Below are 17474 nucleotides of genomic sequence, written 5' to 3'. Positions count from 1 at the left end.
TTTTGGCGTCGAGGCACCAATAAGACGCCGGTGCACCCGTTGCGTCCCCCCCCCCATTTCGAATTTCGTGACTCACACACATATATATGCACATACACTTACACACATACATACACATACATACACACACACGCACACATACGCACGCGCACACACGCACGCACGCACGGACTAAGCTCGTTATTATATGTCATGATCATGATGATTATGGTCCTACTTGGTATCTGTGATGCTTGGTATCTGTATGATATCTACATGAAAACTGCATTCACATGTTTAGGACATCTGAGTCCAGTGCTGTATTGAGAAATTTCATTACTTCCCAGAGTTAATTTTGCGTGGAAGTATTTGCAATTTTATTTGCATGCTGCTTGGATGTACTTAATTTTTATATTTAAAAAAAAGTTATCTTAGCTTCCCAAAATTGTGTTAGGGTTAGAGCAATAATTGGCCATATACCGTTGTAGTGGCGAATTAACTTGAACACTGTGCAGACAAATGGAATCCAGAGGCTTGACGCAGTGATTCTTTAAAAATTCTGTCATCTACCAAATATTCGGCCGCTCTGGCTGCGGAAACGAAATTGGGGTGAGGAAAATCTCCAAGAATACGCACGCCTTCGAAGGAATTTAATTCTCTTCCACAAGGAAGAATAGTCGCCCTTAATCTTGAACCACTATACAGCTTTCCTCCTTCTGGTGGAAAACACGGAAATTGTGCTCAAACACAGCGTAAAGACTCGGTACCGTTTTCTCAAAAGCAATAGTTTTGATTTCGGTAAATTAGCTTGCAAATTTTCAAAGGCGTCGATTTCGTTTGAAATTGGGTTTAAATTGAAACTAATTTGAATTGAACACAATTAAATTGTTAGCTTTAAGCCGTGTTTCATTTATTGTAATTCCTATAGAGCTTTTATGGATACTTGCTAATCTCTGTCTCTCTCTCTCTCTCTCTGTTCCTCTTTCTGTGAGTATTTAGCAACAGAACATCGACCAGAAACCGTGGTTGGACGAGCTGAGCACTTCTGCTTTGCTGAGCACTGGTAGCTCGCATTGTTTCCTCTTCTGCTTCAGTCATCAGCTCCCGACTTCCCTGGCGTTGTTGCTTTTCCGCGGCACGGGTTACTCCCGCTTCGAACTTGCTCATTGCCATTCAGTCTGTCCGGTGATGTTCAGTGTTGACATTACTTCCTACCTCAGCTTCAGTAAATCTCGTGCTCACCAAACCACGTTGCCTACGCTAAGGTTTCACTACACTCACCTCCTCTGTTTGTCTTGAACTTGTGGTCGTCAACCTTTCCATTTCCCTTAGCACTTTTGCCTCTCTCTCCGCTTTAGCTTGAGCGGTGGGATTATCGTGATCTGACATAGGATTTCAAACTCCAGAAAGCCCTGAGACGAGAGAATCAGAACTTTTAAAAATGCTTGGGACCACAGAGGTCTCAGACTTTAGAAATCTCTGTGACTAGAAGGTCTAAAATTTCAGGAACTTTTGGCCGAGAGGACCTGAAGCTTCAGGAAACAGACCTCCTTGAGAAAGAAGATCTCAATCTCCCAAAAGTTCCGTGACCGAAAAAATCTCAATCTTTTTCTAGTTACTTATCAGATAGCGAATCTATGATGTTGACTGACATTTGCACAGATAAAGCCTCCTCTGGTAGGCCTAGTTTCTTCTTCGTATATATTGCGAAGTTCATTTTGTAAAAGCGGCACAGCCAGTAAGGCATCTCTGCTCTGCTAATCCACCGTTTTAGATACCCAAATTTGAGATATTCGAACACGATTACTTCGCTCTACGGACAGTTACCGTCGAGAGAGTAATGGGAGGAATTGATTGAGATTCAGCACCTGAAGTGCTCGACGATCATGAGTGTCTGGGTCTTGTGACCAGTCAAACGGCCGTCTGACAATGACGTTTTGTGTAACATGACCTCTGTAGTTTTAGAGTTCGATTCACAGTTTCGTTCCTAATTTATGGGTTTAGATGAAGCTTCGATTTTGCGGCTACTCGACGATTCTGATTCTAGTTATCCGTCCCGTGGATGGCACACTCTGGTGACCACTGATTTTGTTGATTTTTTCACTTCTGATGCAGATCTACCACTCAGACTTTATGGACTACGGGTAGGGCGAAAGCTTGTTTTCGGTGAGGAATAGTAAAGGGGGCCCTTTCGGATTATCCGCAAATGCTTCTCAGACCAGAGACCAGAAAGCGAGAAGTGGTGAGAAAAAAATGAAATTGGAAATGCGTGGAATTGATGCGCAGCGGTGGAACAGTGCCGCGCAATAACTCCAAGTGGGCTTGTCAAGAATTAAATGAGACGTTGTGAAATTTAACATTTTAACAGTGTTGCATGTGTTTCTTTTCACCCTAAGTTCTGCTCTGCGTATCTATTTACCTACAACTTTGCGTTAAGCTGGTATCACTCTTTCTTCAGAAATTGCAAACACGCATGCAAACGGCTGCTTAAATAGTAGCTAATAGTTCACGTGATGTGACATAGAACATTGTCTTTATCAGTGCGATAATGATGTTCACGTCATTTCATGTTGGTGCATTGTTCTGCGTTAAATGTTTGGAAAGAAGAGGAGAAAAACTCATACTTCGAATGTCTTTTAATTGTGTTGGTATCGAAAAATGTGTGTAGAATCTCTCTAAAGAAGGCATGCTGGCAACTTGAAGCCAACTAGGTGAAGCCAACAAGGACTAGGTACGCGGAATCATAGAGGTGAAAACCAACGGGCGCAGCGGCCGTGAATATGAAACGTTTGCAATGTCCCATTTAGCTTTTGCGACGTGCACACAATGTTACTCCGCGGTTTTACTGCACTATAGCGCAGCAATTCCACGCCGTTGGACCCATTTCACCACATTTCACCGCTTAACGACGCCGTTGGACCGGTCGCAGCCCATTCTGGAATTTCGTTTCACACACATACAGACACATGCACGCATACACACATACAAATACACACACAAGCTAATGCGGAATATCAGACTCTTGGGGAACCGTCAAGAGGTACCCGTATGATGTGCCGCCACATATCCAGGAGGCTAGTGAGCGTCGTTAATTGCAGCGCGCGTCTCCTGACAACGTCGTGATCGCTACAGTAGCGTGGTTGCTCCTGTTGTGCTACGTCTCGCTGACGCCCCTCTCACACCACCCTCCCTGCCCATTTTGCCGCGTCTGCTATTCTTACGAGGAGTTCTCTCCGCCGCGACCGCAACTCTTGCGATGCGCTTTTAGAATCGGAGGGAAGGGAAAGTGCCTTGTATTAGATGTTATTTGGAACTCTATATAAAGTATACGTGTAAATAGTATAAATGAAAAAGGTTTGTAATATATGCCATTTAAAAATGCGAGTGAAAATGAATATTTCCTCTGATCAGTGTAACGCTATTTTCTAATTTTTTTTTTCTGTTTCTCTTTTTGCTTATCTAGCTGTGTAAAACTACCACCGAATGCGAGGTGCGAGCAATGCCTCGTAGGCATACATTATACCTGAACCTGAGATCTCGAATATAGAAAGGTTTCTGTTCGCCACTAATAAACCTTACCTGTCATTTTGATTTTATGTAGAGAATAGATACAAATGAAGCGATAAAACGCTGTTGAAAGAAGTTTGAAGAACCATACAAAGTTTTATTCTATAAAACGTACAAGGAAGTACTAAAATATTTAAGTTGCGCTCCATATAAACATTATATCCATATAAAATTTTGAAAAGGTAAAATATAGGAAGGAGTTCAAAGAATGCATACAAAGTAATAAGGAAATAAAGTTGCTGGGAGTATAGTTGCTGCAACCGAAAGCCCTTTATTCTTCTTATTCTTTTGCCTGCAGCATCTTTTTGAGATAATCTTTATTTCTGTGACGCTGCTCAGGTGAGGTCAATGTAGAACACGCATATCACTCTTATCAATCATCATATCTTTGACTATTTGATACTCTATGATATGTCTCTGATAATATATCTTTTAATTGGATAGAAGGATGTAGTTTTTTCCTTAAATCCCGATCATATGCGCTCAATTTACTATTTTCGTACACCAGAACGTGGTGCGTCAATTCGTTCTACACTCCTCACCCTTCTAAATTCGCAGTATCCACTGCTTCGTCGCGACGCGAATGTCGTTGATTAGACAGCAATAAGGGGGCGGGGTCTAGATGATCTCAGGCGGTCGTGGAGGATGTCCAGCTGGTGGAGTGGCAGCCGTGATTGCGCGGGTGCGCGCGGTGCTGAAGGGAGGTCAGGAGCAGTCAGCCGGTTTTCACGGGTATCTCTTGTCCCACACCCCAGACTTCAAATTCGTAGTTTTTCTGACCACCGTTTTCTTTGCTCTTTTTTCAGACCTCCCGGACCCTCCTCAGCTGAAGAGGGTGTTGCTTATGTGGTGCAGCTCAAGTGATAAGGATCCCTCCGTCAAATGTTCAAAAGTGAAGGGAGTCCCTCAGCCGAAACTGAAGAGAACAACCTAGTGCGGGAACTTGGCTCAACATCGTCTAGATACGCCTTTGTACAACAGGGGGATCGCAGAGGACGTAAACTCTGGATCGTAAGTGCCCACGCCGCTACGGAACTGGAACAACAATCCAGTATGCTAGGAAAATGGTATTATCTAGCGGAGCGCGTTGGTTAACGGTGACCGTCCGGCCGACTTATGTGAGCAGACGGGCCTCATCATCGCTTCCACGTTTGAGAAGAGTCATTGACGCTACCAACTCACTGTCAGGCATCAACCCTTCTAACGCCTGAAGAGCAGTATTCAGGAGTGTATCCAGAACGCTGCAAGGGAAACACTTCTGGCTTAAATGCCGCGGAAGAAGTTTGCCTTTTTTGGAGACAACATCCACGTACAAATCTGCATGTGTCGCCCACAGCACTGGTGATTTCAACAAGGAAAATGGTCTGAGAAGGAAGTTGCGTCGTCAACGCAACAAGACCGCGATAACGAGTGGACGTCAAGATCGAAGGAATTTGAAAAGGCGTGGGAAGGCAAGAACCCGCGGAAAGCCTATGCTTTATTAAAGCAGTATAGCGGCAAGTTGGAAAGATGTTCCCCTGTCCTCAACGTTGCCAATGGGGTAGCTGTCGGTGAAGCAACCCTTCCAATTTGGAAGGAACACTTCAAGACATTGCTGAACCCGCTCAGCTTATTAGCTCGAGCACGTTCATAGACATGTGCTCTTAACAAGGAACCATCGGCTGAAATTGAGATTCTGGTCTCTATTCAAAACATGAGAAATGGAAAATTTGATGGAGATGGAAATAGCGCAGAAATGCTGAAATATCTTCTTCCTTTAGGGATTCGTGAGATCTATCTATAGGAACTATCATATAATCTCTTTGTTATGCACAAGGTTTTGGAGCGGATTATCATGGACCGACTTAGTGAGCATCGCGAATAAACAGCGCTCGACGAGCAAGCTGGTTTCCGTCCTGGGCGATCTACGTTTGACCTGATCGTTGGGAGAGTGATTGAAATCTTGCAGCGGTATTTGAAGTCAATGCAATTAGCCTTTCTTTACTTTGAAGTCGCTTTCGATTCTCCTCATCGAGGTCATCTTTTCAACGCTCTCCGCGCCGATGGAGTACCAGGAAAGTTTGTTCGCTTGCTTGATGACAAGAATTAACGAACAACCGGTGCAGTTCGAACACCACCCGGATGTGCAAACAACACTGCTTGAGGTGGTAACTGGAAAAAGGCAAAGGGCAGTGGCGTGACGCTTCCTGTTCAACTTCGCTATCGGTGACATCGTGCCAAGAACAGTCGATCAGCTTGCTGCCGACATCTTAGCGCCATCAGGGTGCCCCTTGTCTGATTTCGAGTACGCCGATGTTGTTATATTCGCTGAAAGCAGAACGAAAACGCCTACGCCCTGATAAATACAAGCAGTTGTGAATCTATTCGATCCGAATAAGGGACGACCACACGGACAACCGATCGACCTCGTCGATGAGTTCTGTTACCTGCTCTACATGCTGAAGAACAACGAGCAGCTACGATAAAGATGTTCAGTAAAGATGCGCTAAGGAAATCGCCCTGTTTTACGAGTTCCGAGGAGTTTGTGGGGTTCAAGTTGGAGGAGGCCACCTGTCCGAAAACGGAAGCTTTGCACTGAGGTGGTGAAAGAGGACCTGAGAACTCTCGGCGTGGCAGTTCAAGCGAGAAGTAAGGCTTAGCAGGATATAGAATAGCGTCGAATGGATTGATTCTGTGCATACTCTCGCAGAAGATCGAGAAGGTTTGGCACAACTGCGTCCAAGCAAACACCTCGGCGAAGTTGCGGGTAATCGTGTCAGGCGATGACATCATCCCTCCGATTAAGTCAAGTTAGTGAAGTCATTACATCGGTGATTACCATTACAATTTGAAAAAAACTATTCGAAGTAAGAGTTTTTCTTCTCTTTTTTTTTACCCTTGAGACAAAATGATGTGTTAATATGAAATGACGTGTACTGATAAAGTAGGGTCAATAGATATAGTAGGGTCAAAACAACATGAAGCACGGGCAGTTGTGTAAGCGGCTGCGTTCGAAGCGGTGCGGTGGAGTATAGCGGTTAGGATCGAGTGAGGACTCCTGCTACCGCCGTACGGTGGTGCTGTTCGATCTGGTCCCACTTCGATTCCAAACGCTGCCTCCACGGCACCACTTCGAGCGCAGCCGCTTACGCAACTGTCCGTGCTTCATGTTGTTTTGACCAGACTATAAGTAAACTATAATAAATGCCTGTAAACTGTTTGGTAAGCAGTCGTTTGCATGCATGTTTCTGATTCTTGAAGAAAAGACGTCACTAATATTACGGCAAGTGGCAGGCAAATGTGCAGCTAAATAGACATGTTAGGGAGTACATATGAGTGAAACGCGACACACGCAGTTTTCACGGCTGCAAAACTGTTCACAAACTTTGCTTCTAAACAAATTCACTTGTAGTTATACTTCTTGGTACAACTGCACCGGTTCGCACTAATTTGATTGACGCCTTGGGATCTATTTAACGAGTGCTAGAGACTTGAGATTTTCACTACCTTTTTCGAAGATACATGTGCAGAGCGTTACCCGCCGAAATAAAATAAAATATTGGTATCTTGGTCATCTTTTTCATGACAAACTAATCATCTGCATATCTGAGTGGCCAGAATATGCACGAATGAGTTGTTTTATATGTGACACTAGTAGGACAATGTAAGTAGAGGACTACCCTTCAGCGTACTCTACGCAGGATATCTTCTTCAATCTTGTTGAGTATTCACATTTCAGCAATGCCCACATAGAATGCAGCTCCGATGCTCCATCCACGTAAACCGAAAAAAAAATAGCGTGCATGCATCTTTAGATGTAAAACAGAACCTTTCATGTTATTACTATTAGCAGTGGCCATCAGCGCTTTCTAAGCTTTTTTTAAAAGAGATTTGAGCATAGTTCAAATTCAATCAATTTCACAGTTTTCTTTCTAAATGCGTCAGTTTTTCATTTGGAGAATATTCCAATTTGATTTAACACCTACATTCCTTCGATACCGCCACATGGTGAATTCGACACTATTCGACATATGAGTTCTTCTCCTCTTTTTATTTTCGCGTGAATATCATTATCGTATAGATAAAAGTAATGTTCTACGTCAACGTACGTACGTCATGTATGAAAAGAAAACCCACAACTGCGCCCAATATCTAAGACCACGTCCCTTTACGACCATTGGGGTCGATGATAGGTCGACTTACTAGTATTATTTATTACAAGTCTGAATGTCCGGCTAAAGCCGGACATCAGACTTTTTGTGGTGTTCTCTTCGCTCGCATTCTCTAATCAATTAATCGAAAATTTATGGTTGTGATATTTTCTGTAAAATCAGAATTCTATTTCCCTAATAACGTTTTCTTCTTTTTTTCTTACTATAAAGGCGAAAGATTTTTTTCTAAACGTGTCGGTTTTACATTTGGGAATATGCAAACTTCAGCTTCAAACACTCCTTCGATACCAATCATGATCATGATCATGATATCATGATATCATGTTATATATCATGATCATGATATATAATAACGAGCTTAGTCCGTGTGTGTGTGTGTTTGTCTGTGTGTCACGAAATTCGAAAAAGGGGGTGCGACGGGTCCACCCGGCGTCGAATTGGTGCGCTATGGTCATATAGCTATAAAATGGGTTGCGATGGCTCCTGCGGTGTCGGATTGGTGCGCCGGCGCCAGATACCCATAGAAGGGGGTGCGAGGGGTCCAACGGCGTCAGATACCTATAGAAGGGGGTGCGAGGGGTCCAACGGGGTCGGATTGGTGCGCCGGCGCCAGATACCCATAGAAGGGGTGCAACGGGTCCACCGGCGGCAGATACCTATAGAAGGGGGTGCGACGGCTCCACCGGTGTCAGATACCTATAGAAGGGGGTGCGAGGGGTCCAACGGCGTCAGATACCTATAGAAGGGGGTGCGAGGGGTCCAACGGGGTCGGATTGGTGCGCCGGCGCCAGATACCCATAGAAGGGGTGCAACGGGTCCACCGGCGGCAGATACCTATAGAAGGGGGTGCGACGGGTCCACCGGTGTCAGATACCTATAGAAGGGGGTGCGAGGGGTCCAACGGGGTCAGATTGGTGCGCCGGCGCCAGATTGCTATAATATGCGACGGATCCATCGGCGTCGGTGGACCCGGTCATTGGTGCGCAATAACTCAGGGTGCATGACGTAAAAGATAAATGGTTGGAGCCGTTTCATTGCCGTGACCACTGGGCGCTTTGCTCTTCACCTTTACTACTCCTCCGCGTGCCTATTTTCTTATTCGCTCGCCTCAAGTTTGTAGCATGCCGTTCTCAGAAAGTGGAAACACGCATGCAAGCGGCTGCTTAAATAGTAGCAGATGTTTATGTGATCTGACGTAGAACGTTATCATTATCAGTAGAATGATGTCTTTCACGTCATTTTATGCCAACAAATCATTCTTTGATAACTGTCTGGGGAAAACAGTAGGAAAACCCATACTTGGAGTGATACTTTTGAATTTTGTCTATAATGTATTGGTAGGGAGTGTTTGAAGCTGAAGTTCGAATGTTCTCCAAATGTAGAACTGACGAGTTTAGAAAGAAAATTGTGAAATCTTTCGCTTTAATTATAATATAGAAAAGGAAGAAAGATTGTTGGAGATACACAAGTCCAATTTCATAGAAAACTGCACTAATATTAATTTTCGTTGATCAGTGAAGGCGAGCGAAGCAAACAGCACAGAAAGTCTGAGGTCCGGCTTTAGCCGGACGTTCAGACTAGTATATAATAACGGGCTTATTCTGTCACGTGTGTCTGTCTGTGTGTGTGTGTGTGTCAGTCACGAAATTCAAAAAGGGTGGTGCGACGGGTCTACCGGCGCCAGATACTTATAGAAGCGGGTGCGACGGGTCCACCGGCGCCAGGTACCTATAGAAGCGGGTGCGACGGGTCCACCGGCGCCAGATACCTACAGAAGCGGGTGCGACGGGTCCACCGGCGCCAGGTACCTATAGAAGCGGGTGCGACGGGTCCACCGGCGCCAGATACCTACAGAAGCGGGTGCGACGGGTCCACCGGCACCAAATACCTATAAGAGGGGTGTGACGGGTCCACCGCGTCGGATTGGCGCGCTGGCGCCAGATAGGTATAAAAAGGGGTGAGACGGGTCCACCGGCGTCGGATTGGCGCAATGGTGCCAGATAGTTATAATACGGGGTGTGACGGGTCCACCGGCGCCAGATACCTATAGAAGGGGGTGTGACGGGTCCACTGGCGTCGGATTGGTGCGCCGGCGCCAGATAGGTATAAAAGGGGGTATGATGGGTCCATCCGGCGTCGGGTCGGCGCGCTGGCGGCATATGGCTATAACGTGGTGTGAGACGGGTCCCGCGGAATCGAAATGTTGCGCAATAACTTCGCGTGCATGTTGCAAAAGATAAATAGTTAAAGCCGTTTCATAGCCGTGGCCACTGGGCGCGTTGCTTTTCATCTTCATGACTCCTCCGCGTATCTATTTCTTTCTTCGTTCGTCTCAAGTTGGTAGCATGCCGTTTTCAGAAAGTGGAAACGCGCATGAAAACGGCTGCTTAAATAGTAGCAGGATGTTTATGTGATCTAACGTGGAACGTTATCTTTATCAGTAGGATGATGTCTTTCACGTTATTTTATGCCAAAACACTATTCTTTGATAACCGTTTGTAGAAAACAGGAGAAAAACCCATATTTCGCAAGATACTTTTAAATATTGTCTATAATATATTGATAAGGAGTGTTTGAAGCTGAAGCTCTAATGTTATCCAAATGTAGAACTGACGCGTTTAGAAAGAAGACTATGAAATCTTTCGCATTTAGTTATAATATAAAAAAAGGAAGAAGAATTGCCGGAGATACACAAGTCCAATTTCATAGAACTAATAACACTAATATTAATTTTCGTTGATCAATGAAAGCGAGCGAAGCCAACACCACAGAAGGTCTGAAGTCCGGCTTTAGCCGGACGCTCAGACTGGTATAATATAAGAACAATTGGAAAGTATCACTCGAAATATGGATTTTCTTCCTGTTTTCTCCAACAGCCCAACAATGATGTTTAACATAAAGTGACGTGAACGACACCATTGTACTGATAAAGATAACGTTCCTCGTCAGATCATGTAAACTGCTAGCTAGTGTTTAAGCAGCCGGTTTCATTCGTTTTCCACTTTCTGAGAAAGGCATGTTACCAACCTGAAGCAAACATGAAAGAAAACCAGCGCACCGGGGAGTAATAGAGATGAAAAGCAGAGCGCGTAGCGTAGCAGCCACGTGTATGAAACGGTTGTAAAATCCCATTTACCTTTTGCGACGTGCACATGAAGTTACTGCGCGATAATACTGAATTGTGGCAGAACGATTCGACGCCGGTGGACCCGTCGCAACCCCTTCCATAGCTATCTGGCGCCGGCCGCACCATTTCGACGCCAGTAGACCCGTCGCACCCCATATTATAGCTATCTGGCGCCGGCGCCCCAATCCGATCCCGGTAGACCCGTCGCAACCCCTTCTATAGCTGTCTGGCGCCGGCGCACCATTCCGACGCCGGATGGACCCGTCGCACCCCCTTTTTCGAATTTCGTGACATAGACAAACACACACGGACTAAGCTCGTTATTATATACCAGTCTGAATGTCCGGCTAAAGCTGGACTTCAGACTTTCGGTGGTTTTAGCTTCGCTTCCCTTCACTGATCAATGAAAGTTAATAGTAGTGGTGTTTTCTGTGAAATTAGATTTGTGTTTTTAACAACGCTTTCCTTCTCTTCTTTATATTATAAATTAAGGCGAAAGATTAAGGAGTTTTCCTTCTGAATTTTACAATTTTACATTTGGTGAATATTCGACCATCAGCTGCAAACACTCCTCCGATGCGAGATTAATGTAGATACTATTTGAAAGCATTACTCAAAGTATGGGTATTCCTCTTGATTTCCCCCAATAGTTATCACAGAATGATGTTTTAACATAAAATGACGTGAAAGACATCATTCTACTGATAATGATAACGTCCCACGTCAGATCGCATAAACATCTTGCTACTATTTAAGCAACCGTTTGCGTGTTTCCACTTTCTGAGAACGGCATGCTACAAACTTGAGGCGAGCGAAGAAGGAAAGCGGAGGAGTCATAAAGGTGAAGAGCAAATCGCCCAGTGGTCACGGCTATGAAACGGCTCCAACCATTTATCTTTTGCATCATTCACACTAAGTTATTGCGCACCAACCGGGACCGGGTCCACCGACGCCGATGGATCCGTCGCATATTATAGCAATCTGGCGCCGGCGCACCAATCTGACCCCGTTGGACCCCTCGCACCCCCTTCTATAGGTATCTGACACCGGTGGACCCGTCGCACCCCCTTCTATGGGTATCTGGCGCCGGCGCACCAATCCGACCCCGCAGGACCCATCGCAACCCATTTTATAGCTATATGACCATAGCGCACCAATTCGACGCCGGTTGGACCCGTCGCACCCCCTTTTTCGAATTTCGTCACACACACACACACACACACACACACACACACACACACACACACACACACACACACACACACACACACACACACACACACACACACATACATACATACATACATACACATACACACACATACACACACATACACACACACGGATTAAACTATTATTATATAGCATGATAGTTCATGTAAAGATTATGATCCATTCTGATTTTTTTTTGCTCAGCTACAACTTCAGATCAATTGAGTTGAATTAATTGGCAGAGAAAACAAAGTATCGTTCTTTAGGGAAAGAGATAATTATGCATGATATCATGATTATTTATTAGTATATGATTATTACTACCATTAATTTTATTATCACTGGTGCACTTTTTATATCAAAAATTGAAGCTATCATTCAACTTCGATTTTCACGCATTTTTGTTCTGCACAATATGCTCTACTTGATACAAGAAAATCACATATCTGTTATGCCTTATATTGACTATTACAGGATGTGATGACAAAAGCGGCACAGCTGGTCCGAGCTGCAAACGATCTGCCGCGGTGTGGCGATGAGTATGAGTTATGCAATTCGTTCTGTGCCTTCACGACGTTTGTGGAACAACAGGAGACGAGGATGCGTCTTATGTAGGATCTGAAGCGATTTGTTTAATCCCGGCATTTAACATGATTATTTAAGTAAGAGATTTTAAAGGCTAACCACTTTAATGCGCAACACTGGTTGTCCAACTAGGTTGCCGACATTGGATTCGGATGTGGAGGAGTACCTAGAACGAATCATAATGGTTGATGACCATGTTGTAGAGCGAGCTGTTCGTTGTCTGTCTGTCGTTGTCATATTTCATATTTATTTTCTATTTATTTGCCTTTTGAACTTTTTGAAGAATTTATGTTCGCAGGGAATTGTAATGGATGAGCTGGATCGTGCTGGTCGAGATGATGTGGCAGAACTACCGAAAACTGTAATTGGAGCAGAATCCACGAGGAAGCGAAGTATGTATTGGTTCTCAATAAGAAATAGGTCTATTACTGCAAAGTCGTCTGTAAGAAATGTTCTGCACCTGGTCCTGAAAAAGTGGTGGCATAGCTACGCGTTAAACTTTGTATTTTTGCTATGTGAGCTGGAAAATTAATGAGCAGTCCTCCTCGATGTCAGATTTTCTTGTAGTCAAACTTTTGAAATTGTCTTACTTCTCCTATCTGATCAATCAATTAATTCAAACGTATGCAGTTCTGAAAAGTTAAGCACTTCTTTCCTCTTCGACCTTTTGTTCCGATTTTCATTTTCTTTTGGTTAAATCTAATATATATAGTTGGAAATGACAATTCCGTTCGAAAAGCGTGGGACTTGCACTTCTACATTTGTTGGAAAAAACGCGGACATAAGCTTAACAATCTTACAGTTCTTGTATTGTTTGCATTACTTTCGCCTCCTTTGTTGCTCTTTTATCTTTATGTTCTACTTATTCTTAAACAAATGTTTTGTTTTAGGTATGGGTAAAAAACAAGATGCTCTTTTTAATGTGCAAGTGTAACCGTAACTATCGAAGCTTTTTTATTTGGGTGCAAAAAAAGGCAAAGGAAAGAAAACTACTTAAAGGGTGCCAGAAAAGAGGTACCTGCGAAAATTGACGGACAGCTGCTGACCTGCCTTCAGTGCCGCGCGTCTTGGATCACCTAGACCCTCCCCCCCTTCCTACAAACAACCGCGCGCGAGAGGCGATGGAGCGCTGGAAACTGCGAATTTGGAAGGGAGAGGAGTGATTAGCGAATTGACGCAGCAAGTTCTGAAATACGAACATGGCAACTGAGTGCATATTCTTGGAAATTAAACAGTAGAAGTAAACCTTGTCCAATTACAAGATATTTCATCAGAAGCATACAAAATGGTGATAAGCGTGACCTACATTGCCCTCATTTGAGAAACTTCACACGGATAAGGGTTGTACCAAAAATATACTGCAGAAAAAATACTAGCTTGCATACACACATCACATAATTTTCACTTATCACATAATTTGACGCATTTCGCGCCCTATCTGCTCTGTATAAAGTCGCAGCGCATAAGCACGTGTTTCACATTGTTTTTCAACGCGTTCATGTTAAACTTTCAACTGCAACAACTTCTATGCGTAGCGACTTTATGTCCAAAATTTGCAATTATACCAGGTAATCTTCGTCAACATCTTCACAAGATTTGAGTGATTTGAATTGAAGACTTAAACTGGCATTGAGCAGTACTATTACCTTGCTTCATTCTTTGAACTCCTTTCTACTTTCTACCTTTTTATCGCTTCATTTCTATCTACCTTCTGTATAAAATAAATATGATAGGTTGGTTGTATTAATGGGGAACAGAGACCTCCGTACCTGCGAGATACGCCTCTAGGTACAATGCATGTCTGTGAGGCATTAGTCGCGCCTCACAGACATGCATTGTACCTAGAGTCAGGCCCTGGCTGCCAGTTTTGGCTAGCTAGATGTACAATAAGAAGTGCCGAGAAAGCGAAAAAAGTAAAGAAATATCCTATGACATCGAACAGTAGAACATAAAAAAACATGTCTTCTATTTTCAGAAATGAATCGGTGGTTTTCATCTAACAATTCATTACAAGTTATAGCAAATGATAATTTCTGAACGGGGTTTCACTTATATAAATTGTTAAACAACTGTACTTAATCTATAGCTTCAAACAATTCACCAGACACTTTCCCTTTTTTGTTAGTGTTAAAAGCGCTTCGTAAGAGCTGCGGGCGTAGTGAAAATAATGCAATGTGGAGAAGCAGACGCGAGGAGGAAGTACGGGGAAGGTGGTGTTTATGGGGCGTCAGACGTAGCACTATAGCAGCGACCAGGCTGTTATTGCAATTGTGACACTGTCAGGAGTCGCGCAGCGTAATTATCGGCACTCATCAGCCTCCTGGATACGCGATACCACATCATACGGGTACATCTTGACCGTTCCCCCTACTAAAAGAGTTAATATCAAGGTTCCCAGAGATGAAAATAATTCTGAATTTTAGGATGAAACAAGAGTACGATCGAGCGTGTAGTTGGGAAAAAAACCTTCCTGAAAACTACTCCCTTCTCTCCATAGAAGACTCTTTAGAAAACGACCCGCTTATCTCGCTCTTTCTAGTATAGCCGCTCTTATTAGGGTGTTCGGAAAGTGTCTGCCGAAAATTTCGCAGTAGAGCAGATTTTTGAGATGTTCTGGAAGTTCCCGTTTTAAATATATTACATAAGGACACTACCGCTTGTGTAAACATAACATATCTGGTTACCTCTTCCTTACCTATTTCATCTTATAATGGCCGAACATTCCACCATATTCGACACGTACTCCTTTACGGGTTCGAATCTGGCCACCCTGCTGCTGAAGCCCATCGGAAACTTACGTCAAGTATTCGACACTGAAGCCCCTTCTGAGCGGTCTCTGTGGGCCTGGTTCTAGCGCTTCAAAGCTGGAAACAAGAAACTCGAAGATGAGCCTCGCTCTGGTCCGACTGCAATATCGTTTGACGAATCTGGCGGAGCAGCATCCACATGAAGGTGTGCGGTATTTTGCTGCCAGTCTTGGCAGTTCGACGTCCACCGTGAGCAATGGACTGCGATTTCTCGGAATGGTAAAAAGCTCGGTCAGTGGCTTCCACAAAGCGACGGCAACCGCCAAAGACGCCTGGACATCTGCACTCGGCTGCTCTCCAGAAGCCGCAGATTCGACTGGCTGGACACCATTGTCACTGGAGATGAAAAATGGGTCCTCTACGTCAACCACACCCACAAACGTGCGTGGTGCGCTGGCGATGAAATGCCGGATCTTTCGTGAAAGGTGAAATCCATGAGAAGAAGGTCATGTTGGGCGTCTGGTGGGGAGTTCATGGAATCTACCGTTTCAAACTGCTGCCGGAGAACACGACAGTTACTGCCGAGGTCTAATGCGCTCAACTGCAAAGACTGGCCGACAAGATCCGCAAGGAGCACCCGAAGCTCGACAACGTTCGCCCACTGCACGATAACCCCTCACATCACGAAGAAGACGTCCCAGAACATTCTAGAGCTCGGATGGGAAGTTCTACCTCATCCATTGTACAGCCCGGACCTGGCCCCGAGAGACTACCACCTCTTCCGATCGCTTCAGCATCACCTGGAAGAGAAGCGCTACGATGATTGTGACCACCTCGAAAATGACCTTCGGGCTTTCTTCGCCTCCAAGCCGCCGGAGTTCTACGCCAAAGGAATCCGTGATCTTGTGAGACGTTTGCAGAAGGTTGTCGATGTTGATGGAGATTATTTCGTCGAATAATAAAATGTTAAAAAGTTGTGTTGTTCTGAAATTTTGCCGTATTTCGGCAGATACTTTCTAAACACCCTAATAGCAATGAAAAATTAGTTATAATAAACAGAATCAAAGAAACAAGTGGACGTTTAATAGATAAATCAAAATAATATAATGTAGCAAACACTAATAAATACTACTACCATGGATATTAATATAACGTGCTGCGAGTGAGAACAACGGAGAAACAAACACTGGAACCAGAGAACAAAAAAGAAAAAGAAAAAAACATTTTCACACTATTTTCTAATATTTGCACACATTGAAATTGGTCAATGAAATTCACGAGGCTTACGAATATTTTGGATGACGATGACTGCGACAAAGGAACGGCTGGGGACGATGCTGGGACGCATCCAAGTAAGTAGGTTGATAAAATGGCAAAATCTTATGCTGTTGAGTTCTATTAGAATGAAGTTCTTTTCGTTGCGCACTGTATATCTCCTTTGGTCGGATGTACAGTAGACCGACTTTGTAGTTTGTTATCGATCCTTCAACTCAAAAATGTTTTCAGAAATACAAGCAGAGACCTCGTTTCAAGAGCGGGTTCACATCTCAAATCCAGGTATTGCTTTAGCAAAGCGACTTCGAGAGGCCTACGAGCATTCAAAAACTGTGAAAACTAAGGTATGTTAGGTGATGAGAGTTTGTTCGTATGTCAGATGTTAACCCTCGTGGCTTGAAAATTATTTCTCCAATTTCCACAAGTAGCTGGCTTTGTTCGGATGTTGAACAGCAAACAACTATGTTGTCGCAACAAGGATATTCTTGTTTTTCAATACAATATTTTTAAGGTTGTTACAGTGAAACCGCAGAAAGAATACGGTTTCGAGTCATCTATAGACAACTCTCTTAGTCCATTCATCCCAAAACTGCGAGTGAAACATCATGCTTTACGTAGGACGGAATCTACAGGAATTGTTGTTGTGGATCAGGGTTGTTTGAACATGAAGTAGGAAAAGCACTTGCTATTTATAGTTGTAGTTTTCAGCATCAAATTGCTATAGTTGGGTCAAAACGACATGAAGCATGGACAGTTGCGTAAGCGGCTGCGCTCGAAGTGGTGCGTTGGAGACAGCGGTTGGAATCGAAGTGGGACCATGGTGAACTGCAA

General features: G+C 44.0%; 4 protein-coding genes across 6 annotated transcripts in view; 2 read left to right on the top strand and 2 right to left on the bottom strand.

Annotated features, from left to right (window-relative positions):
- Nucleotides 1-17474, top strand: part of RB195_018628 (uncharacterized protein) — a gene marked incomplete at both ends in the record, with an annotated part of 64937 nt that overhangs the window by 28402 nt on the left and 19061 nt on the right. For all 3 annotated transcript variants that reach the window (XM_064186155.1, XM_064186156.1, XM_064186152.1), the window contains 5 exons: nucleotides 12511-12647; nucleotides 12715-12832; nucleotides 12920-13013; nucleotides 16875-16987; nucleotides 17155-17312. In XM_064186155.1, coding sequence (XP_064042033.1) covers nucleotides 12511-12647; nucleotides 12715-12832; nucleotides 12920-13013; nucleotides 16875-16987; nucleotides 17155-17312 — 620 coding nt within the window. The remainder of the gene's footprint in view (nucleotides 1-12510; nucleotides 12648-12714; nucleotides 12833-12919; nucleotides 13014-16874; nucleotides 16988-17154; nucleotides 17313-17474) is intronic.
- Nucleotides 913-1152, bottom strand: RB195_018632 (uncharacterized protein; the record flags this gene model as incomplete). Its single annotated transcript, XM_064186160.1, has 1 exon — nucleotides 913-1152. The coding sequence occupies one exon, from the start codon at nucleotides 1150-1152 to the stop codon at nucleotides 913-915; it is 240 nt and encodes a 79-aa protein (XP_064042039.1).
- RB195_018631 (uncharacterized protein) lies at nucleotides 4169-5179 on the top strand (the record flags this gene model as incomplete). Its single annotated transcript, XM_064186159.1, has 4 exons — nucleotides 4169-4278; nucleotides 4353-4381; nucleotides 4445-4597; nucleotides 4902-5179. The coding sequence occupies 4 exons, from the start codon at nucleotides 4169-4171 to the stop codon at nucleotides 5177-5179; spliced, it is 570 nt and encodes a 189-aa protein (XP_064042038.1).
- On the bottom strand, nucleotides 5875-6318 carry RB195_018630 (uncharacterized protein; the record flags this gene model as incomplete). Its single annotated transcript, XM_064186158.1, has 1 exon — nucleotides 5875-6318. One exon carries the CDS (start codon nucleotides 6316-6318, stop codon nucleotides 5875-5877), a length of 444 nt encoding a protein of 147 aa, XP_064042037.1.

This window comes from Necator americanus, chromosome II (genome assembly GCF_031761385.1).
Source record: "Necator americanus strain Aroian chromosome II, whole genome shotgun sequence".
NCBI classification, from domain to species: domain Eukaryota; kingdom Metazoa; phylum Nematoda; class Chromadorea; order Rhabditida; family Ancylostomatidae; genus Necator; species Necator americanus.
Note: the sequence above shows the minus strand (reverse complement) of the source record. Positions and strands in the feature narration are given on the sequence as shown.